The 23,584-nt window shown below is 48.5% G+C and overlaps 5 protein-coding genes across 5 annotated transcripts in view; 3 read left to right on the top strand and 2 right to left on the bottom strand.

Annotated features, from left to right (window-relative positions):
• The window catches only part of N7446_001148 (DUF3435 domain-containing protein), a gene marked incomplete at its 5' end in the record, with an annotated part of 2,201 nt that extends 1,833 nt beyond the window's left edge, over positions 1-368 (top strand). Inside the window, 2 exons of the mRNA XM_058509915.1 lie at positions 1-43; positions 112-368. The exon at positions 1-43 is cut by the window's left edge and continues 334 nt beyond it. Coding sequence (XP_058378894.1) covers positions 1-43; positions 112-335 — 267 coding nt within the window. The 3' untranslated portion in view covers positions 336-368. The remainder of the gene's footprint in view (positions 44-111) is intronic.
• An 87-nt stretch (positions 369-455) lies between these two features.
• On the top strand, positions 456-6,013 carry N7446_001147 (uncharacterized protein; the record flags this gene model as incomplete). The annotated part of the gene is made up of 6 exons (XM_058509914.1): positions 456-1,007; positions 1,064-1,241; positions 1,307-1,369; positions 1,751-2,514; positions 2,927-4,092; positions 4,792-6,013. Coding segments are annotated over 6 exons (3,945 nt in total), but the record flags the coding sequence as incomplete, so codon positions are not given.
• Positions 6,014-7,940: 1,927 nt separating this feature from the next.
• Positions 7,941-9,834, bottom strand: N7446_001146 (uncharacterized protein; the record flags this gene model as incomplete). The annotated part of the gene is made up of 4 exons (XM_058509913.1): positions 7,941-9,026; positions 9,097-9,225; positions 9,287-9,476; positions 9,557-9,834. The coding sequence occupies 4 exons, from the start codon at positions 9,832-9,834 to the stop codon at positions 7,941-7,943; spliced, it is 1,683 nt and encodes a 560-aa protein (XP_058378892.1).
• A 2,680-nt stretch (positions 9,835-12,514) lies between these two features.
• On the bottom strand, positions 12,515-13,223 carry N7446_001145 (uncharacterized protein; the record flags this gene model as incomplete). The annotated part of the gene is made up of 3 exons (XM_058509912.1): positions 12,515-12,822; positions 12,876-12,949; positions 13,003-13,223. 3 exons carry the CDS (start codon positions 13,221-13,223, stop codon positions 12,515-12,517), a joined length of 603 nt encoding a protein of 200 aa, XP_058378891.1.
• Positions 13,224-17,910: 4,687 nt separating this feature from the next.
• N7446_001144 (uncharacterized protein) lies at positions 17,911-20,380 on the top strand (the record flags this gene model as incomplete). The annotated part of the gene is made up of 4 exons (XM_058509911.1): positions 17,911-18,302; positions 18,358-18,469; positions 18,567-19,243; positions 19,312-20,380. 4 exons carry the CDS (start codon positions 17,911-17,913, stop codon positions 20,378-20,380), a joined length of 2,250 nt encoding a protein of 749 aa, XP_058378890.1.
• Between the last annotated feature and the right edge of the window lie 3,204 nt (positions 20,381-23,584).

Genomic DNA, 23,584 nt, shown 5'->3' with positions numbered 1-23,584 from the left:
CATCAGTTCCGGTATGGAAGTGGTAAAGTTATCAACGAAAGCGGTGAGTTCTTCTTTGGATACTGTGAATTTGATTTGCCCTGTTATGTTGGTGGCTGATGTAGTCCGCAGGGTGGGTGAGCAAGGAGCAACATATGTTGATCATGAAGCATGCTAGCCCCCGCACCTTTCTCAACCACTATCATCCCTTGCAACTCGACACCGACATGATCCGAGTTATCTGTGGCCTCGACCCGGATGTGGAACTGATGCGAGCCGTCACCCGGCAAAGCCGCTGGCGAGACACGCGACGCCCACGCTACTTGACTCCTCAACAGAAAAAACACATATCTTAGCGCGAATCTTATTTTTGAAATTGCTCCACAACCAGGCCTCCTACGGCCCCCAAAATAACTGCAGGTTATTCGTAACTTCCTGCTGCATCATTTGATACCAATTTCATATTGGTAGACACAATGGTTGCGCCAGGAAGCCAGTGGCCCGCCCTTTCAGGGGGGCTGCGCGAAAACTCTGCGGGCAGCCAAAACATTAACGAACGCGTCCTCGCAATCAATTATGACACCCAGCAGCTCTTAGAACACGTCGGCAAGGGCGGTAAAGTCCCTTCAGCGGTATTGGAGCATTTAAAGGCCGTCCGCGAACTCACCGTTGACCTGATGAAGAATCCCATGGGTGCCGACTGGCGACGGGAGTTCGCGGACATGAAGCAGGAGATCATGGAGATCCGCAAGGATATGCATGGTGTCCGAATCGCGACTGCGGCGAGCAAGACTAGCACTGAATCAGGACCCCGAAGAGTACTCTCATATGTCGAAGCTGTTAGACGTGGCACAACCGCACCTGCCCACTTCCTCTCCGCTCACGGATCAGACAGCACTCAGGCGGCCAGCCCCTCCGAGCTCTGGAAGGACCGTGAGATCATTGTCAAATTGGGTGATGCCGATGGCATTGCTCACTTCCGATCGATGAAGAGCTCGGAGATCAAGGACAGAGCTGAGAAGGCGAGGGTGCGCGCAGCGGGACTGCGACCGCAGGACTGAACCCTGTTTTGGCCGTCATCCAGTTCGTGGCAGCGCGTCAGTTGAAATCCGGAGATATCAGTCTAACGCTGAGATCGGCCAAGGATGCTGAGGCTGCTCGAATTCACCGGGGCAAGTGGGTGCAGTATCTGTGGAAAGGTGCTGAAGTCCGGCTGCCGTCCTGGGGTGTCGTTATCCACGACGTGAATGTGAGGTCTTTGGGTATTAACCGGCCGGCGGAATTGAAAGAGAGACAGGAAGCAGTTAGCAAGCAGCTATTGACGCAGAACCTTCACTCGTGGGGGAGAATGCCGAGATAACTCACCTTGCCTGGCTCGTGCTGCCTGAGGGTAAGAAGTCGGGGTCTATGATCGTTGAATTCAGCTCGCCGTACGTCGCAAATAAGGCCATTGATTGCAATACCATTTGGGACTCCGCCGTCCTTACCACGGTTCTATACGACCGGGCTGCTAGGATCCGTCAATGTCACCGATGCCAGAAATATGGACACATAGGAAGGACCTGCTCCGAGCAACCACAATGCGTCTACTGCGCCGGGAATCACCTCTCTCCCGAATGCCCGGGCAAGAAGGACGCCATTGTTGAATGAAAGTGCGCCAATTGCGGAGGCGCACACGCTGCCTGGTCTAAGAGGTGTAAGGACTTTGAAGCGGAGTTAGATAGGGTAAAGGAATTGGAAATGAGGCGTGAGCGCTATCATCGGATTCCAGCCTACCTGTCTATCTCGGACCCTGCCCCGAGGATGGCAGGGTCTAGCTCAGGCTCTGGCGTTAGTCGAGAGCCAGTGAGCTCGGATCCAACACCGAGGGAAGCATCCTCCATGGGTAGCGGCCGTGGACCTGCGAAAACTGTAACATCTCGAAGCAATCCTACTTCGAGTCAACGAACTAGCTCTGCCAAGAGCAAGCCGGCTGCTAAGAAGACAGCTAGCTTACCAGTGAGCAAACCGGCCAGCGTGGCTACCGGGGGCAATGCCACAAGCATCCTAACCAGAAGCACCGCTGGCCAACCATCCGAGGCCTCTATCACGAGGACCCCGGATAACCAGCAATCCAAGGATGCCGAGTGCTTCCCAATGGATATTGATGTCGATATCGAATTTGACCCAGCGAAGCAGACTGGTCTCTATCAGTCGAAACATGCTCCTAGCTCCCGTGCACCTCGATCGGAGCCGGTGCGAACGAGAAGCAGGGCCGCGGCTTCATCCCAGGCATCATCCCAGGCGTCATCCCAGGCACCATCGATATCAGCAATCATAGGTAAAAGGCGGAAGACGGCGGCACCGGAGGGGGACTCGGAAGTATCGTGGAACCCGCCACCATCATCATCTTCAGCCCTTGCAGAGAAAGACAGCAACGGCTCAGTGGCGAGGAAGGCCAACAAACCGACTGCCCCCGGCAAGGAGAACCGAATGAAGAGAAAGCACCTAGAAATTGACTCTACCAACCCGGCCACGAGAGGCAATAGACAGGCAGTGAGACCTACTAGATCAGCCACATCAAGCAACCGGCAAATCTTCAATGTCAGCCGCGACACCCATAACAGACAAGGCTTCGAGGTCGACGTCAGCTTCTCGGACCTAAGCAGCCTAAGCAACATCACCGGCAGCAATGCCGATGCCGAACCTACCAACACCGAATCCAATGAATAAGACAACTCTCGAGATCATCCAGTACAACGTCCACCGCTCGAAGGATGTCGTCATGGCAGACTTCCTTCGGAACCCCAGGGTTCTCGAAGCTGATATCATCGCGATTCAGGAGCCGTGGGAGAATCCGTACACCGACACAACACACCACCCAGCGAAAGCGACACACGAGCTTGTCTACCCGTCCTCTAATGAATGTTCCGGTGAAAGAACCCGCGTCTGTATGTTAATCTCCAAGCGAATGGGCCAATGGACGCACCATGCGCATGGGAGAGACGTGCATGAGGTGAGAATCCGGACAGGTGAGAAAGGTGAGAAGGACCTGCGAGTGGTCAATATATATAATCCAGTGGGGTCTATTGAGACGGTCACGACGCTCGAAGATGTTTTCGGCCGAAATATGAGGTCCAGTATTATTGTGGGGGATTTCAATCTCCACCACCCAGCCTGGGGAGGTGACAACGCCGTCCAGGATGCCGATGCGGATGCTCTCATTGAGCTGACTGATTCAGCTGATCTGGACCTCTGGTTGGCACCAGGCACTATCACGAGAGACGAGGCAGGGCATCAGACCACGATCGACCTAGTCTTCGGCTCCCATGATCTATCGGACCGCTTCATCGCCAGCGAGGTTGCCCACGAATGCCATGCTCACTCAGATCACCTACCGATACGTACAATAATCAGCACTGAAACCACTACCCCACTAGACCAGCCAAAGCGCCGGAACTGGAAAGCCATGGAAACCGACAAATTCGACAAGTTTGTGGCTAGCAACCTCCGAATGCCGCTGATGCAGCACCTTAATACGCCACGACAAATCGACGACGCGGTTGATCACCTCATAGAGATAATAAACCGAGCTGTCGATGAATCCACACCATGGGCTAGACCCAGCCAGTACGCCAACCCCTCTTTTACTGGTGAATGCCGAGAAGCAGTCAGGGAGACCCGACGGCTGTTTCGACGATATATCGCCACACATAGTGAGGAGGACTGGGAGGTTTATAAACTAGCAAGAAATCAGAAAGGACGGATCGTCAAAAGAGCACTGAGAAGCGGCTTCCGGGAATTCGTCAAGGAGGCCATTGGCCAGGGACCCCAGGGTCTCTGGCGGATGTCCAAATGGGCCAGGAATCGAGGGCAAGGACAGAGCAGCAGCAGTATCATGCCGCCGTTAAATACGGGAAATGGCATTGCAGAATCGATCGATGAGAAGGTCCAAGCATTGCGGGAGGTCTTCTTTCCAGCACCGCCAATAGCTGATCTCTCAGACATCGACGAGAGCCCAGCGAATCGAAAGCAGATCACTTTCCCAGCTATCACTGAGCAAGAACTGGCCAACGCAATAAGACGCACACCTCCGAATAAGGCCCCTGGGCCGGATGGCATCCCAAACAAGGTGTGGAGGCTACTAGCGGACGAGGCCTCAGCATCCCACCGGGCCTTTATATCTACCCTCCTCTCTACCTTCAACGCTTGCTTACGCCTTGGCCACAACCCCCGGCATTTCCAGACCTCGATCACTGTGACGCTGAGAAAGGCTGGGCCACGAGATTACCGCCTACCGAAGGCGTACAGGCCAGTGGCCCTGCTTAACACGCTAGGCAAGGTTCTCGAAGCAATCGTTGCTACTAGAATCGCCTGGGCTGTTGAAGAGCATCGGCTACTGCCTGATACTCACCTTGGTGGTAGGAAAGGCATCTCCGTGGACCATGCTATTCAGCTGATCTTGGACCGAGTTCATACCGCGTGGGGATTTAACAAGAAAGCAAGCATGCTCTTGCTTGACGTCGCCGGTGCTTACGACAACGTCTCACACCAGCGCTTGCTACACAACATGCGTCAAATAGGGCTTAGAGAGCTAGTACCATGGGTGCAAGCCTTTCTGACCGGCCGGAGTACGCGAATTCGACTCCCGGGGCACCTTAGTGACGCATTCCCGACCAATACCGGCATCCCGCAGGGATCCCCGATCTCACCTATCCTCTTCTTACTATTCAATACGCCCCTAGTCAAGAGCTGTTCTCTGATCACCAGATACGGCCGAACCGAGGCGTTTGGCTGGGTGGATGATGTCTGCATTCTAGCTATCTCAAATAGCTATGAAGAAAACGTATGGCTCATTGAAAAAGCTCTCGAGAGAGCTGACCAGTGGGCCAAGCGTCATGCAGCAAGGTTTGCACCTGACAAGTTCGAACTAATCCACTACAGCAACCCACGCGCCGCCATCGAACCCTCTCCGAGTCCTCCCTCCGAATACGACGTCTGGGCCGTCCCCGATGACCCCTGTGGTCATGATCAAATGCCAGTAACAGTGCCAGGTGGAACGTCAATACAACCATCAGAACATGCCAAATACCTTGGTGTTTGGCTAGACAAACAGCTCAACTTCTCAATACATCGCAAGAAGCTACTAGCTAAGGCCGCCAGCAGCTTGGAAGCCCTCCGGGGTATCTCAGGGTCTACGTGGGGTGCATCGTTGATGTCCATGCGTAAACTCTACCAGGCTGTCATTGTACCCCAAGCCCTCTGGGGCATCTCTGCCTGGTATTGCCCTGCTGCGCGCAAGATACCAGCCTGGGAGATGGCTCGGCTGGTCAATGAGCTTGTGAAGCTCCAAAAGCGCGCGGCGGTGCTAATCAGTGGTGCTTTTAAAAGCATCTCTACTGCTGCCCTCGATATAGAACTCTTCTTGTTACCAATGAAATTACGCCTACAGCAGACCATTGAGGAAGGCACAATCCGCATCCTCACTGGACCTCAATGGGCATGCCCCCGATCGGCCAAGGTGGCTAGGAAACCGAAGGAACGGAGGATGGGAGGATGGACACCCCTGGAAACATTGGTCTGGAAGAAGGGACCGATCAAATTGGACTGTGCGGAGAAATGGGAGGAAAAGTTTGCATTCGTACTACCACCCTGGGAGAGACGCATCTCGTGTTTCATTGAACCCTCGGAGGCTGCATTGGCAACCCATGACTCTATCATCCAACGCAAGAGGACACTGGAAGGAAGTGAGACCTTCGCAATGACATACACCGACGGCAGTGGCTTCGAAGGCCACATTGGTGCAGCTGCCGTCAACATCCATGACGGTGATACCGTCATCTCCGACCGCAGACATCTCGGCACGGAGAGCCAGTCCACGGTGTACGCTGCCGAGCTCAGCGGCATCGAGATGGCATTGGCTAGGGCCATCAGCGACAACAAGGCCAATACAAAGGATACTAGATCAAAACGAACAACGGCTCGAGAGGTGATTATTCTCTCCGACAGCCAGGCTGCTATTCAAGCAGTCCAGAACCCACAGCGACCGTCGGGTCAGTACGTGCTTAAGCTACTATACTCCCACGTACGGACCCTTCGATCGCAATCGACATTTGTTACCCTCCGTTGGATCCCCGCTCACGTCGGGGTGCCTGGCAATGAAGCTGCCGACGGCAATGCGAAATGCGCGGCCCTCGAAAGTGCGGGAGGTGCGACTGGCGGAGCGGATCAACCGATCATCCGGCTCGCCGCCGCGGCAAAACGGATGGTCCGAGAGCGGATCCAGGACCGTTGGAAGAAACAGTGGGAGAGCGAGAGGACGGCTCAGCCTACGAAACGTTTAGTGGAATGGCCGAACAAGAAGGTATTACGTCTATACGAGTGCTTGTCTAAACCACGGTCTTCGATCATGATACAGATGCGGTCAATGCGTATTGCGCTGCGACACTTCTTGTATAAGATCAACGAAGTGGAGTCTGACAAATGCCCCTGTGGAGAGGGCTCTCAAACGCCGAGACATGTCTTGCTACAATGCCAGACGTACGGCGAGCTGAGAAAGCGTCTTTTTGACCAGTTGCATCGAGCAGTTGGGCCATTTGATATGTCTAATTATGACAGCATTGTTTCTAACCCGCTGGCAACCCGCTACGTTGCCAAATTCATGCACCAAACCGGTCTTCTTGCCCAGTTTCAACACGCTGGGCAAGAAGAGACTGATGATGAAGCTGAAGACCTGAATCTAGAGGTCATGGAGCAGAGTCCCGAAGACGCTGGGCACTACCCAATGCTTGCCAACACCGTCGAGGGTGGAGAGAACCTCGATGAGCTATTCGAATATACGCTGCCTGACTGGGCGCTGAACAACGACAATCAGCAATCGAGGCTGAAGTGAGGATGTCGGAGAACGGGGTCTGATCTAGCTGCAGCAGGAATGGGCTGGCATCGGGATCGGGAGGTGTTGACATGGGATGTGAGGAGAGAGGACTTAGAGAGGTGGTGGAGGTGCATCCACGCGCTCATTTTATATTCATTGCTTATTAGCGTTGAGTTTCTCATTTGTACTGCGATTTGTATGGGTTTTATGGGTTTGGCTTACATGTACGGGCTGGTGCTTCCACTCTTCGAGAACCAGCCTCATTTTTGTACTGGAGCATGATCAGGCGTACGGACATGAGTTCTTGCTTCAACCGGATAGAAGCGCCTGCATAGCCATTACGATACTAGTTAGGCTCCAACAGGTTAATAGAACTTTGATTGATTGATTGATTGATTGGTTCGGTTGAACAACGAGCAGGTTTTCTAATACCTGGCATGGCCAGCCACTGTTACGATCCAACCGAAAGAAAAAGATTAATTCGGTGCCTCTGACGAAAGTGTCGAAGCTTGAGAGAAAGAGAAGCAGGAAGTGAGGCAAAGAGGGTGAAGTTCTTAATGGCGTACCAATCGAGCAAAGCACGCAAATCTTGCAAACCATCCTCTGCTCCATCCCGTCCACTACTCCCACTAGTCTCACAACATAAACACCTAGGGGGTAAACTGTTCCAGCCTTTTTGTAACACCACACTTCTAATCTTGTGCGTTCTCCGTTCTGTTCGACTTGGATTCAATGACGTCTAAGTCTCTTTCCAGCCTTTTGTTAATAAAGAGATTTCTTTCCTTTATCATCTTCTTCTTTTCCTTCTTTTACATGCGCCTGAAGGTAATCACAATTTAAACCAGTTCCGAGCCTTTTACATGCCCGGCTCCTGGATTGTAGTGGGAGTATTGTATTTGGACATTAAATCATCGAATGTTCAATGTATTGTCTCGAAATATTTATACTTCCTGGACGAATCAAATCAGCCATAACACATAACACCACATGGCGCTACTCCAGACTGCTATCGATATCAGCTCAGTAAAACAACTATCAATCTTGACCGCCATCTAAACTGCAGGAGTCCTCCGAACTCTAAAATGTACTCAACCCACAAACAAAAAAGTTAGACTCGGGTGGAGCGGTCTGCAGTCTTCTCTTCGACGTGCTGGACAGTGGTGTACGTCTCCTCAGCCATCCTCTCCTTCTCCGAAATGACCTCATCCCGCTCTTTGGCATCCTGATTGCCATGCAGTCCGATTTTATACCAAGGAAGCTGAAACAGACGATCCATGCTCTCTAGTGTCCGTCCAGCTGTCTCCGGCAAGCTGAACCATACCCAGAGACCACCAATGACAGTGACTGCCGCGAAGAACCAGAAAGTGCCTTTTGGCGTGAGGCCGCCATTGGCAGCTGACAGCAGCATGTTTGGGAGTGCCCGTGAACTACCGTACTGATTGGCAAAGTGCAATGTCATAGACAATGAAGTTGACAAGGCACGGATGCGCAGCGGAAATAGCTCGGCCGTGAGCAAGTATTGCATCGAGTTCCAACCGAGCGCCCAGCCAAAACCAGAGATGAAAATCATGGCAATAGCACCGCGACTGGCGCCTTTCTTTGACTCTGGCAGAACAAACTTTTTAACTATGCCCATTTCGGGAACAGCAGTGAGGAAGGCAGCAATATAGATCATCGAGATGGCTTGCAGCGTGATGCCGATGAGTAGTGCGCGCTTACGACCGATGACATCGACAAGGAATAGAGCACAGATGATCGCTGCTGCCAGCTTGACAATACCAAAGACGGCCGTAACTAGCAGCGACTCATTGGAGCCAGTAACGCCAAGCAGTTCAAACAGATCAGGGGCGTAGAGGGTAATGGATCCAGCCCCGGACCATTGAGACAGAATCTGACCCATGCAAGCGATATAGAGTCGATACAAGTTACTTGTGTCCAGGAATATCTCCTTGAGAATACCAAGCCAGCCAGCTCCCATTGTTGCCTCCTTTTCTGTCTGCAGTGCAATTTGAATAGCCGAGATTTCAGAGACCACATATTCGTGATCAAGCGGAAGACCGCGCAGACGGGCAAGAGTCTTGCATGCCACCTCATCCTTACCATCTTTGATAAGATAGCGAGGCGATTCATACTGGAAGAATGACATGATAAAGATGATGCCCGCGAACATGATATGAAGACTAGTAGGTACCTCCTAAAAATTAGGTTAGTCTCGTTACTCAATTGAATATGAATGTTTTAACCAGGCACAACCGAGCCCTTACCCATCGTTTGTGAGTCGAATCGCCCAGATTGACCTGGCAGCCGTAATTGGCAAAATAGGCAAGCACGATTCCCAGGTACACAAAACCGGTGAAGACGCAAGTACAAAGACCTCGAATAGATGCGGGGGCCTAGAGTAGGAAATAGTTAGCATGGCAAGGGTGACACTACGTTGAGAGTCCATCAACTTACAATTTCAGCGAGGTAAACAGGTGCAACAACGACAGTCTGTCCCACACCCAGACCAGCAATAAATCGGCCGGCGTAGACGACACCTAAGTTTCCATTTGCTCCCATAAACATGGCAATACCCACAACCCACAGAACGCAGAGTTGACGGGTCGCCCAGAGACGGCCAATGCGATCACAAACTAAGAATGCGCTATAATAGAAACAGGTGATACATGGTTAGTCTTTTGGACAGAGCAATCGTCATGGTCATGAAATGGCATGGAGTCATACAAGAGCGCACCACCAACAGAGCCAATCTGGACCATAGCAGACACATTGGCTTTGATATTTGCCTGTTCCACCAGGCTGTATGAGCTGTAATAGATGGTCTTCTGGAAATCCTTAGAATTGAAGGCGCCCGAGATCAAGCCCTCATCAACGCCACGAGCTGCACCCATGAGGCCGAAGGATGTCACGGCAAACCACAGTCTCCAATTGAAGACCTCTCGTGGCTCAGGTAGATGCTTCAACCTGAAGATATTGACTGGTTTCTTTGAGCTGCCCGCCATGGTAAAACTTTTGTGTGCAATTTTAGGGAAATCGAGGAAAACAGAAAATGAGGCTCACTGTCAAGGAGCTTTGTGGGGAAGTTCTTATAGTAAGCAAACACTGCTGGTACCTACCTTGTCACAGGAACGGGGATATGATCGGGGATCTGTGGCACCCCAATAGGAAGGCTTTTTTCAACCTCCGAGTGGCAAAGGTACGGTTATGCGGAACGTCGCGGCTTCAAAGCTATTCCTCCGATTAACGCAATCCGGCCTGTTCGAAGGGGTTTTGGCGAGTCAAGGGGGCGCTTTTGACCCGAACACGAACCAGCGCCCACCGTACTGTCATGTGGTCGTGGACCGGCAGTTAGAATCCAACATTAGGGTAACTTTCAGACTACTTTTTACCTAGTGTATGGCAAAATACTTCCGGATGCGGCCAGACCCCTTGGACGCATCGACGAGACGTCTGGTTGGCCAGGGTCACGCGTGTATTCGAATCCCGTACCAAAGAATCAAAGTACTCTTCTTCCACGCTCCGTAGCGCGCAACCACGGTCGAGAAGAGGTACATTTAAGCAAATGCTCAGGGGATGGTTCTCACTCATTCCTTCCTTCTCACAAAGTTCTATGATGCCAAATCTCTTGAGTTTTCGGCACCACCTATTCTCCATGGCGTGCGTCAAGATAATGATAATGGAGACTTGTCTTCAGGGAATCGGCAGTGGAACGTTGCACTGGTACTCCGTATTTCGTTGGCACGATTTAATCTCCTCCTAGGCAATAGGGGCATTTGACCTTGACAATGCATATATTATTTGTAGGATGGCCCTCTCCATTTCATTAGTATTTTATCTCCTCGGGCCTTTCCCCCAATAAGAAGGTTTACAAACATGCATTATGAACGGCGCTAATATATCCCGCGTTTCATGTGGCGCCTAATGAGGAAGCACCATGTTCTCGCCACAAAACCCTGATCGAAACATGTTGCAGTGTGTTTGATTAGGTTAACCCCGGAAATTTCAAACTCAAAGATGATAAGAACATGCAATACTCTGCATTCTGGAGCACTTCGACAAACTTTGAAGATACTTAATTCTGTTGATCTACCGTGTGGGTTGTACGTGGGATGCCGGATTTCTCTCCACATGGCGCCTCCCCGCATGTTTGCCTGAACTTTGTTTGTCAGCTCGGACAAGCTTTTCGAAGCATTTTTGGGGCGGGGCGGGCCCCATGCACGAGCCATGTTGATATTACACCAATAGTTTAACCGAAGCAGCTTCGGTAGCCTATTCATTAGGGGGCGTGTACATTCTAGTTGGAATTGACTTTTGTGGCAGGATTTGACTTCTGTTTTCGTGGTAGACGCTGAACCTCAGCCGCCGATTTACGGTGGCATGGCTGAGACAATGGAGAGTGAAGTGGATAATCTGGCGATTCTCGGCATTTCCTTGATTTCACGTTGATTATTTCCCCTCACACGGACCCCTGTCTCGCATCTAATCCTTTCCCCTTTAAACGGTCGGCTGTTAGACCGTCTAGGTTTCTCCGCCTTCGCCCGCATATTCTACTCTCCTCAACGCACGGTTGGCCACGACGGGCCTCAGTGGCGATCCGGGATACGGTCTGGGGACGAGGCGAAAATACAATCATTGGACTGAGCCGAGCAAGCTGACGTATAATGGACAAAATAAGCTTCACCCAGCCCCATACTCGGTGATTTTCCGTGCTCATACACTATAGAGAAGCCGAGAGATGGAGAATGGAAAGTAAGGAGAGCACCAGTATGGTCCAGGATAAGGCCGTCCAGGCTGGATAACCAAGTACATAAGAGAGGGATGGGAGAAAAACAAGGTAATGCTAGTTACACGACTTTGGTATATCCTTGTCAGCACAGTACCTTTGTCCGTCTCCCTTGACTTATCAAATATACCTCTACACTTGCTTTCAACATAATGTTTGACTATCGCCGGACCAAGAAGCATGGATCTTTGTTTCGCATCGACTCTGAAGTCAGTCCAATTCCGGAAAGGGGCTCGCTGAGACTTCCTTATCAATCAATCAATTAATCAAAGTTCTATTTAACCTGCTGGAGCCTAACTAGTATCGTAATGGCTATGCAGGCGCGTCTTTCCAGTTGAAGCAAAAACTCGTGTCCGTACGCCTGATCATGCTCCAGTACAAAAAGTGAGGCTGGTTCTCAAAGGCTGGAAGCACCAGCCCTTACATGTAATCCAATCCCATAAAACCCGCAGTACAAATGAGAAATTCAATGCTAACAAGCAGTGAATGCAAAATGAATGCGTGGATGCACCTCCACCTCCCCTGTCCTCTTCTCACGAGACATGTACACACCTCCGCATCAAGATCTGTCGAGATCCGCGGTCACGTGACAAAGATAGAACTGAGAAATTAGCTAGTCAGAGAGCTCGCTTCCCGAGTCTCTCTCTCCCCCCGTCCCATGACTTCTTTTTATTCTATGAAGTTTGTCAAGTCCTATTAATCACTCTAGTCCCAGAATAATTCATTAATTGATATGTTTCACAAGGTGTCGATCTACTGTTTGTGTGAAACTGGTTGATTATATAGTATAAGCAAGACCCGCGAATGGGCATCTTCTTTGGACTATGTACTTTTGTATGTATCATATTCAATCGAGAGTCAATTAGAGCTATGCTTTCCATACTTTATAACTCTGCTACTTATTCATAATGATTTGCAACCTTCAAACCCTTGAACTCAAACGAAGTGTTCTCCCTCTTGTCGATCACCTTCTTATAGTGCACATCCCGAACCCGAGCGCGTACATATTCCGTTCCTGTGGCAGCATGTTTGTTCGGGTCTTTGTCGTCTTCGACAAGTAGGCCAAGACGGTCCAGCACGGGCGAGGGTACTGTCTTCATTATCGTATTATCCCCGGGTCGACAGAAATAGAGCAACCCAAGACGAGGAATGTTGATCTGATCCCTAGGAGGTGTGACAACACGATGGATCGTGGATTTCAAAAATCCTTTTGCTCTGAGTTAGCGAAACACTGTTTTGAAAATCGGAAGCCAACAAGACCCCCCACTCGGCCCGTCGGAACCAATTCAGGACCGACCGCCAAGACAATAACACCACTGCCGCCGCCGAACCGTCTAATCAGAATAGCCAGAACGTCCGAGACGAGCTTTGATCGTCATTTCTTTACATTGCTTGTCGGTCCTCGTGAGTAATTTCGTGGGGTTCTTTCACTTTTCGCAACGCTTCATGCATGAAGACTATGTCCGGAAGTTCGTCTTGGAGCTGTCGGATCATGATTCCGGTTGAGATAAATGGTGGTGGCGCAATTTTGGATCGTCGCAGTATGTTCATTTGTCTCTGGTAGTCACTGATGTACTCTTCGGCTGACCCATAGTGATCTCTCTTCATGTCGTACAGCTTGAAAGCATCAATTAGGACGTTGTCTAAGCGGTCTCCACCTTGAGCATAGCTAACTAGCTCGTCGAATAGGTGGTCGGCGTATTTTGGTCAGTTGGCCAAGCTACTCAGTCTGGTTCTGACATCCTTGTCAACCTGGAGATACATCCATGCGGCTACAGATGATGACCAGAAATTCCATCTCCGATAGAGTGGATCTTCCTCCTCTGGTCTCGGCATCTGAGCGTCTATGAGATCTCTGAGCATCATGGGCTGGAGAGAGTTCTCTACCAGCATCACCCAGTCCGACGAGTCTGTTTCCCCTTGATATTCTCGAGAAGAGATACTCCATAGACGTGCACATACATAACATGCGCCAATTTGACCCAAAACCTCAACACCTCTAGCATCGATCTCAAACACGTTCCCAAGGTCGAAGCTGGTGGTTGATAGGATGGTTAGTAGTCCACTGTGTACGCTGCCGAGCCCAGTGACATCGCAATGGCATTGGCTAGAGTCACCAAAAACAATGTGGAAGAACTGACCCCGACGGCAGTGGTAACTGCAAGAAAAAACGGCTCGAGAAAAGGTCATTCTCTGTGACAGCCAAGCTGCTATCCAAGCAGTCCAAAAACCTCGGAAACCATCGGGTCAGTACGTGCTCGTCAACATTTATAGCCATATAGGGACCCTTCGGTCTCGCTATTCAACGAATATCACTCTCCGCTAGATCCATTCTCATGTTGTGCCTGGGAACGAGGCAGATGATGGTAACACAGCCAACGGAGCGGCTGATCCATTGATCCGACTCGCCGCGGCTGCCCAGCGAGCTGTACGAGCGCGGATCAAAGGACCATGGGAAAGACAATAGGAGAGATAGGACCTTCTGGCCTACGGAAGGGCTGATCAAAGCGCCGAATAAAACAACTTCAAGGTTTTACGAATGCCTGTCGAAGCTGTATATAGCGGTCATGCTTCTGTTGCGCTCGATACGCATTGCATTGAAGCATTTCATTTTTAAGATCCGACAAATGCATCTGTGGGTCATCTCAGACTCCGAAGCATGCCCTGCTGTAATGCGAGATATACGAGCAGTCGGGGAGAGAGCTATTTGCCCAGTTATATGAAGCAATTGGTCTAAAGGACGCTGTAGACTACGATACCATTGTGTTCCATCAGCTAGCGACCCGCTACGTTGCCAGATTCATGCACCAGGCTGGCCTCCTTGCTCAGTTTCAACACATTGAGGAATAGGTTGATGAATTAGAAGGCCATCCGGCAATAGAGCAGGGTCCCGAACACGTTGGGTACTCACCACGAAACGACGCAACGCTCGAGGAAAAGAGACCTTCGTCCAGCAAATACGAATACATGATACCTGATTGATTGGTAACCGACAATATAAACACTAATTGAGGGTGAAGCGAGAGAAGAAACGATGCCTGATCTCGCCGCTTGAATACGGAGGACATTTTCGTGCAGGCAGAGGTGGAGGTGATAAAGTGAAGAGAGGACATGAAGAGATGGATGGTGCATTCCACACATCCTTTGAACCGCATTTTATCACATTTATACTGTGGTTTATATGGGTTGTTGATTGGACTTGCTGTTTTCGAGCTGGTTCTCCCACTCCTTGAGAATCAGTTGTGTTTTGTACTATGGGATTCAGGCGTACGGACAAGTTCTTGCTTCAACTGGAACAAAGCGCCTGCATTGCCATTACAATACTAGTTAGGCCCCAAATGCTTAATAGAACTTTGATTGATTGATTGATTAATTGATTGACTTACCTAAAATTTCCAGGCCTCTGGTCAACAAAGTTGATGCACAAGTGGAAAACTTTAAGGTTTCTCAGCTTGTTAACCACGCTTCCTCTAGAAACAGACAGCAGATAGTCATCGGAGGTCATTTGAGACAACGTGTAAGAGGAGAGTTTTGAAGAATGGCGTGGGTTCAAGGTTTGAGCACAGGTCAAAATGAAGGCTTCCATCATCTCCGTAATATTTTTCGCCCTTGCCTGGCTGCTGCTTTCAGACGCGTGACAAGGACGTAGCAGATTACAGAGATGATGAAATTCTCCATTTTGATCTGTCATCAAGGATCCCAAGACTGTACCAGCTCGACAAGTACTTCTGGAGGAGTGATCTCAAGATGTGAGACGATGGTGAGAAGAACTCTTTAACCCTGGGGTGTTAAAGACCCTTTTGTAATCTAGTGCTGGCGGTTTCTGCACCTTTGGAACCATGGCCAGTTGTGACATGCATAATTGAATTTTTGGAGATGGTCAGATAACTGTGTCTGTAATGCTCAGACCGAACGTTCCACCAATAGTAGGGGCGGAGACATGAATTTGGTGAAAGCTCCCATTCCATTCCTTGTCTTTGCAAAGCCTAGTTGGGAGTGTCTCCATTATTTATTCTGTTATATCACAAGCCCCGTAGGACAATCTCCATCGAGGATGATCCTTGCGGTTTATTAGCGGTAAATTTTGATTAAAATGGTTTATATTCTCCTCTAGTCGTCTATTTGCGCAATTTTCTTACGAGGAGGTATCGTCTCCAACTAGGTCTCCAGGATAATGAATATCCCATCATAATGAAGCTGTGAAGTGAAACTAAACAATGGGCAACTTACCTGTTGCGAAGTAATGCCGTATCGAAGCTTCATTCCTCAGTAAACTCTCGTTACTTTCTTAGCACAGGGCTAGAAGCTTCCAGTCGAGGGCTTTCCTCTCGCTCTTTTACGTTGTTGACTATTAATCCGTTTCAACAGGCTACTGATGCAGGCTCGACGGGAATGGCTTACGGCTACATCAAAATGCATATCAAGATGCGGACAAACCGGATGCGGTCGTATAACGGATTAAGTTCGATCATTGCGCAGGTGCATGGTAAAAAGGCGCTTGTAATTGAATGAGCAGTTGCCCTCAAAACTCCTCCTAACGATTAACTGTCTGAATTCGGTCAACTGAGTTCCGGGGCATTCCTTAAGAAAGGTTTGTTATTGTTGGAGACCTAATTCATTCTGATAACACATAGTAACCCTGGTAATTCAGATGTTAGAATATGATACCACTGGTTTCCCAAACGAAATCATGAAAAATGCAACGAATATAGATTGATAACCGCTGAAAGCTCATTGGAGCGCCCGCAATGGAGCTCTGAATCATGCACTAGGTACTCAATCTGATGATAATACGATTACATGACAAAATTACCGGAAATCTGCATTGAAGTTGCGCCCTGGCACTGCGTACACAAGCCACATGATTGTTATTCGCCGGCTGGTTTATCCGCCGAAAGGAACTGATTGAAGGGGGTATCGGTGTGGGGTACATTTTATCGGGACCCCTGAGTTGCCACTCGCGTGGCAGGCCATTTATCAGCTAGATGCCGCGTGGTGTACCTGCAATCATTGAGAAAATGGGATGCCATACAGCTTATCGAATTAAGAACGGCAGAATGTTATATAATCAAAGGGCTGTAGAGCCAGGGGCTGTTAAGACGTTTGAACTGTGACTGTATATCTAATCGCTGCCCCTTTGCCCCTTTGAAGCACGTGTCAATAGGACTGATGGTAATGGTATTATATTGGAGGCTGACCAAAAGATCGATATTAGAGTTTGTGTCCTGGCTGGCACTGCGGACATAAGCCACATGACCCATTTGACGGCTATTTTATCCACCTGGTTGGAACCACTTCGAAGGGCGGAACTTAACCGCCTTGTGGGGAACCCCTTGCTTGGCATAGATCCTTAGTTAAGCATTTGTCGGTATGAATATTTAGGTTTCCGTCTTTTGATTACCGTTTTATTATTTGCACCTGTCATTTTGAAATTTTGCATTGTAATCTCCCGCTATAATCACAAGGGGACTGAGGGCTATTGTAAGCTATGGATGAGTAAAGGCCAAATTGTCTAAATGGTATACAGCTCTCCGTGTTTCCGGCTTTTTGCCCATGAGATACTACATAGGGCCGGACCTCCCATCACGCCCATGACCATTGGATAAATTCGGTCGATACTGTCTATGTCTTTGGGTTCCAGTTGAAGGTGACAGTCTCGTGTTCTTGGCTTGCTTGATCCCCGCTACTTGGGATTCACGGGAATCTAATAAAGACTTTGAAACGTTGACTCTATATGATCGGTGAGCTCATATGGACTATTGTGTTTCAAGGCCGTCATATTTTGTAGAGCTACTACTAGATGAGGCTGTTACAGCACCTCCAAACTCAACTACAAGCTAGTGAAGGGGTATCAATGATGAGAGCGCAACAATACACTTTAGTGAACAGAACATCGACGCAGTGAATTGTGATAAAACCATACCAGGATCGTGCCTGCATGGCATGCCCCTTTGTCCGTCGATTTTGTATTACCGATCAATGGTCCTTTGTTTCCCAGTTTAATGGTCTGAGCGTCGAAACGTAAGGCTCTGATTTCACTAGCTGGAACGGGTGATCTGTCGCTTTGGATTGTTAAAGGGATAGGTGATGCATGCTTGTTGAAACTTGCATTGTCGCATTTTTCGGCAAATTGGTGTAGTGAAAATGGTTGCATGCAGGGAGAGGCTCGAAGCCGAGAATGTTAGCTAAGGATCTGCATATACTCGTGCGCATTCAAATGTAATCCAGAGCAGCCTGTTAGGCATCCTTAAAGTCCTAATCGGTTCACTCAGGCCGTCAGGCGGCAGGCAAAACAATGACTGGGTACCCTAACTCCCACCTGGTGCCGTTCCTTGACAGCACGTCAGCACCGAGCATGCTCATTCTACGCGATAACGATTTTGTTGAAAATTCTCAATTGCTTGATTGTCCCAACAATTTCGTCTTCGATGGCCTCCCAAGCTATCCCGAGGTGCCACCAAGGGGAATCGTTCTCACGTCAAATCACCACAAACCAAATCCTAAAGTTCCAATATCTCGCACAAATACTCCGACAAGCTGGAGTAACAGATCCCGAGTTAGTCAAGCATGCAAAGCCTGTCGTGAGCTAAAAACCAAATGCAGCGGTCACCGACCGGCATGTCATAGGTGTAAAGACCTCGGGCTCGACTGCAACTACAGCGAGCGAAAGCGGGAGTTGATCAACAAGTATGTGCCGGAGAATAATCCACATATGATATTCAATGCTAACGTATACCAAAAGAAGAATGGAGGACTTGGGCGCACACGTTGAGATGTTAGAAAACCTGTTGCGTGATGTCTACCCAAAACTCGACACCAACTCTGCCCAGCATATTGACCAAACTTTGAAGAAAGTGAGATCCACCTATCACATGTTAACTCTGACCAGATTGTCCAGCCGAATGAGCTCATCACTACAAAATATCGGGTTCGCTATCTGACGATATCTAGGTTTTGAGCCACGACCGGGCTCGGCTGACTTTGCCTCCCCTAGCAGAGACCTGCAATGCACCAGATGCTCCCCGGTTTACCATCGGCTACACAAATGAAGATTTCAATCGAAACGGGGAATTACAGGCATTAGGATTTGTGGGTGAGCATTCGGAAATGGCATGGCTGTACAGGATCAAGTCGGCACTCGAACAAGTCTCTGCCACGTCATCCCCCGCACAAGATGGTTTGAGTCAATCGTCCATCGCTTCCATAGATTATTACAGCAATGACTCGAAAATGGATGTGCGAGAGGAAATTAATGTGTTCGAGCGGCCAGAGAAAACCGAGGCGGACCAGCTCATTAACACATACTTTCGAATAATCCATCCATCATTTCCCATCGTTGGCAAAACGACTCTCCTTGGTCAATATCGATCATTGTACACAGATTCAACCGCGCGACCCGGAAAGCAATGGTTAGCTGTCATGAATTTCATGTTCGCCATTGCGGCAATGCACTTGTCGCCAACGCAGGAGATTGCCGAGTGTGATGAGGCCCCACATCGAGTCTTCTTTTCACGGGGGTGGATCCTCAGTATGGACAAGGCGTCATTGCGAGATCATGCATGCTTGCAGCAGGTGCAGGTCGAGGGCCTAGCAGCGTTCTACCTCCTTGCTAGTGGCCAAGTCAATAGGTGCTGATATCCCATTCTCAGATTTGAACTTCTCACCAGTTTCCTTGCTAATGGATTACCTTCACCAGGTCGTGGAAGTGCGGCGGTATCGCAATCTGCTCTGCTCTGGCTATGGGACTCAACCTCCGCAGTGAGAGCCAGAGTGTGGCCCCGTTATCGAAGGAGATTAGATATCGGGTGTGGTGGGCACTGTATGTACTTGATACTTCGCTTGCGGAGATAACTGGCCGTCCTCCAAGGATGAGCGAGGCGTTCTGCACAACACCACTTCCGATGCCCTTCGAGGAAGGGGATCTGCATAACCAACTTGTCCAGAAAGATTTTGACGACAAAGTGGCTCGAAGTCGGTCCAGTTTCAACTTGCTTGACAACATGAGAAGAAATGCTCCGACAAATGACCAGAACGAAGATGGACCACCGGGACGCCTAGCCCCAAGAAAGCGATCGTTAAACAAAGACGAAAACGTCACCCTTGCTGTCTCAGAATCGCCCCAGCCAAGTGACTCATTATGCTTTTCTTATAGTGTGAGTCTGACAATGCTCATACGTGAGGCGATTAATACCCTTTACGCCCCCGGTACAGCCAATAAACAATGGGTGGACGTGGCAATTGCGATTGCTTCATTAAACGTCAAAGCCAACACTTGGCTTGCCTCGCTCCCGGCATCTTACCAGTTCCAACGGATTTCCGTGACTGGGCCTCTGAGGCATCAACTGTCCCGGCTCGCTTTCCAGTTCTATTTCACCAAGCTTCTCATCACACAGCCATGCCTTCGACGACTCATGTATAGCTCCGAAGAGGTGTCCGACGCATCTGAAGATGTTTTCGATCCAATGGCGAGCATATGCATTCAGGCTACAGGGCAACTACTCGACTTACTGCCAGACGAACCAAACCTGACCTGGTTGTATGGGGTCGTTCCATGGTGGTGCGCTCTCCATTATCTCATGCAGGCCATCGCCATTATTTTGACCGAATCATTTCTCCGTGCCAATGCCGGCACGGTTGACACCATTGGGATCTCCCAAAAATTGACAAAGGCTACAGCGTGGGTCAAAGAGTTGTCTAAAGTAGATATTTCTGCGCGGAAAGCCTTTCTGATTTGCTCGGATATCATCTCACGCCAAGTGTCATGACTTGGGTTGGCTCCTTGAAGAGGAAATCAAGATTAAGCCCTAGACAAAGCGCTCGGCATCCTAGGGGCTTCGTTGTTTCAATCCAATGGGGATACCTGCTAAATAATCTAGACTACTGAGATTACAAGCTTTGTTTATACTTTTGCTCAATTGAGGAAACCTGGTTTCTCTTGGAAAGTTCCCTCAATGTTTGATACAAACCCTTCATGGGTGATATGTTTTCACAACTTCTGCCTCGGGACGCAGGGTCAGCGTAAAATTCGATGAAGCTGGGCTTTTTTGGGCACGCCTATAAATTCCATGGGCTTTCCTACCTCATCAGCCTACCTGAGTAGGCCTGAAGCCGTAAATCTGGCCCCAAATATAACTGGCGTATATCAGTATTGCATATTCTCGTGTTACCAAGTTGGCGTACATACTTTGTTGAGATTGATGGTGCATCAGACATTTGATGCCTGATATACCAGGCAACAACAAGGTGATTAACGTAATTCACTACCGAGCCGGCCACACCACCGAGTCGGCCACTTCAGAACACCATAGTTAAAGGCTGTTTTTGATAAACTTATATCTTAACAACCATAACTTCAATTCCGTTAATTAGTTACATATATATATTGATAAGCATATCCTAACATCTCTAGAACTTTCAAGCGAATCAATAAATCAGATAACGATGATACCATAAATTACAATGTAATTTAGCTACTTCAGCTACAGATATATATATCTTGAATAGTCTATCATAAAAATCCCCTAAACTTTGTCGAAGTGTTATACTATGTATCTGGAACATGACCTTTTAATATGAAATATATATAAGTCCCTATTGTTAGGATATAGTACTGTAATTTATCCCCTTAACTATGGTGTTCTGAAGTGGCCGACTCGGTGGTGTGGCCGGCTCGGTAGTGAATTACGTTAAGTTAACTAACTAGTTAACTAGTTAGTTAAGTTAGCATTGATCCTGTTCACTGCACCAGTCTCTCTATAAAAGAGGTCGGATTACCTTCCAAGTAGTGTTTAGGTTCTGGATATATCCTCTCCATCTATATAGGATTTTTCTCCCATTGAGAGAGATCATACTTAAAACACCTCACTGGCCTTGACATACATAATTCCCAGTATATTCATCGTATAATTTTAACATACTTAGCTACATGAGCACCCCACAAGCAAGTTTGATTCCTTGATCAGAAGGGCAGGTGTTTGAACCCTTGATGTTTCTCTAAATATATATATATATATATATTATAAATGAGTAATGTTCCAAAAGCATGCATATTAAGATCTTCTAATGCAGTCATACAATGTACATTCCGGATGGACCTACATAGTATGATGTAACGGTGCCTTTGCTGATCGCTCCGGGAAACATGAACTACAAGGCCGTTCACTATGCCAACCGCACAGCTAAGACACAAAAGTGAAATAATTATGGTTTCACCGCAGATTCATTAATACCAATGTTCGGGTGATATCAGAATACATTCAATATTTCAATACCGTAAGGATGTCTTAAACAGCATAGAGCAGTCCAGACGGGTCGACATGTCATATCACACGCGGCTAGGGGGTCAAGTATGTGACACCTGACAGGTCTAGGCCGCCAAGAGTCGTCTCGTGCTTTTTATCGCATCAAGGAGATGTTCGTACCTTGAACCCTTTGCAGTAAATGTTTCGGAATAAATTCGATATGTCAAATACCGTAAGGATGCTTGAGACCCTTATTTGATTGGGCCAGCATGGAGCCGTCCAGCCGGATCGACATGTCATATCAGACGCGGCTAGGGGGTCAAGTATGTGACACCTGACAGATATAGGCCGCCAAGAGTCGTCACCTGCTTTTTTCTCGCATCAAGAAGACGTTCGTACCTTGAACCCTTTGCAGTAAATGGACTTGATGCGTCGCAGTAAAAGTCGTTTTGGTACTAGTAAGCTTCCTATCGCCCCTTTCTCCACAGGTTGACTGAGACATGATAACTTTACATTTTATCTACACCTGGCCGATATCAAAGCACCCTAGCTCCTTTACGGCAATTTGCTGTCGGTATGGTATTATTTACTAAGCACGAAAATACTGGCGACAGTTTTCCCCTTAATTAAAAACGTAGCCCTGGACGACAAGCTCTGTCACATAGAATAGTAGCCGAAACAACCGCTAATGGGGGATTGTGTATAGGCTTTCCCTAGCGTCCTTTTCGGCACCCTTCAATCCTCAGATGCGGCTTTGCTGTCGGGATTAGCAGGACAAAATTCAAACCCGCATTTTAGTAGTGACTAGATCTAATAGATAGGGCTGGTATACTTAAACTTGGAGGCGCCACGATGTTTTCGGTTTGGCCGGAAGCTAGCCTAACCAATCACTTAACGCGGGGATCAGTTTTCCATCTTCATAACCACTAGACTGAACATCATATCTTCAAAGCTTTCATAACTCGCTTAATCGGATACCGTGTTTGTTGCTCTTGATATGGAAATAATAAGCGTGAGCACTGTACGAATTAATCATTCACTGTCGTAATCCTCAGAGTCCCCAAAGTCCGCCAGGCGATTTACTGACATCTAGCTAGGTTTCTTCTGAGCGTCTTGGATTATCAATGCTGATTGTTTATGCTCCGTGATAATCTTTTCCCAACGGCACATTTAGCGCGAACTTAGGTAGTCAATTATCGAATACTCTCATCTGTAACTTTGTTGGAGTGTCACCCATAACTAAACAGTGTACTGTATCGGTCCTAAATAATGCGGCAGATTGACTCAGACCAGTTGAAAATGAAGAGCTTTTCAAATAGGCAAGTGTATACATGTGTATTGATCAGTCATCACACTCGTCGCTCATTGAGGCCCCCAATGAATATATTGTAGTCGTAAATAGGTGAAGCCACCAAATCTACACAATGCAGTTCACTATGGCTGCTACTAGTTTCGCCGCACAATTAGATAAACCAAGACATAACCTTTGAGCTATGTAATGTTCAATAGGGCATTGAAACTACCACAGCACCAATAGTCGACTGGATTGAGCAGATTTAACTGCATCATTAAGATGACTCAATAAGATTACCCGGTAAACCATATGTTATATATTTTCCACGTAATGTGCTGGGAAGATTATGCTATATATACTAGTGCCACACCCAAATACGATGACTCATTTTAGCAATTTCTCACAGCATTGTTACCGTTTGGCCGTTAGATACT

The sequence above is a fragment of the Penicillium canescens genome (genome assembly GCF_028828765.1).
Source record: "Penicillium canescens strain IBT 15451 chromosome Unknown utg000001l_segment0_segment0, whole genome shotgun sequence".
NCBI lineage: Eukaryota > Fungi > Ascomycota > Eurotiomycetes > Eurotiales > Aspergillaceae > Penicillium > Penicillium canescens.
This window is presented reverse-complemented; position numbering and strand designations above follow the sequence as displayed.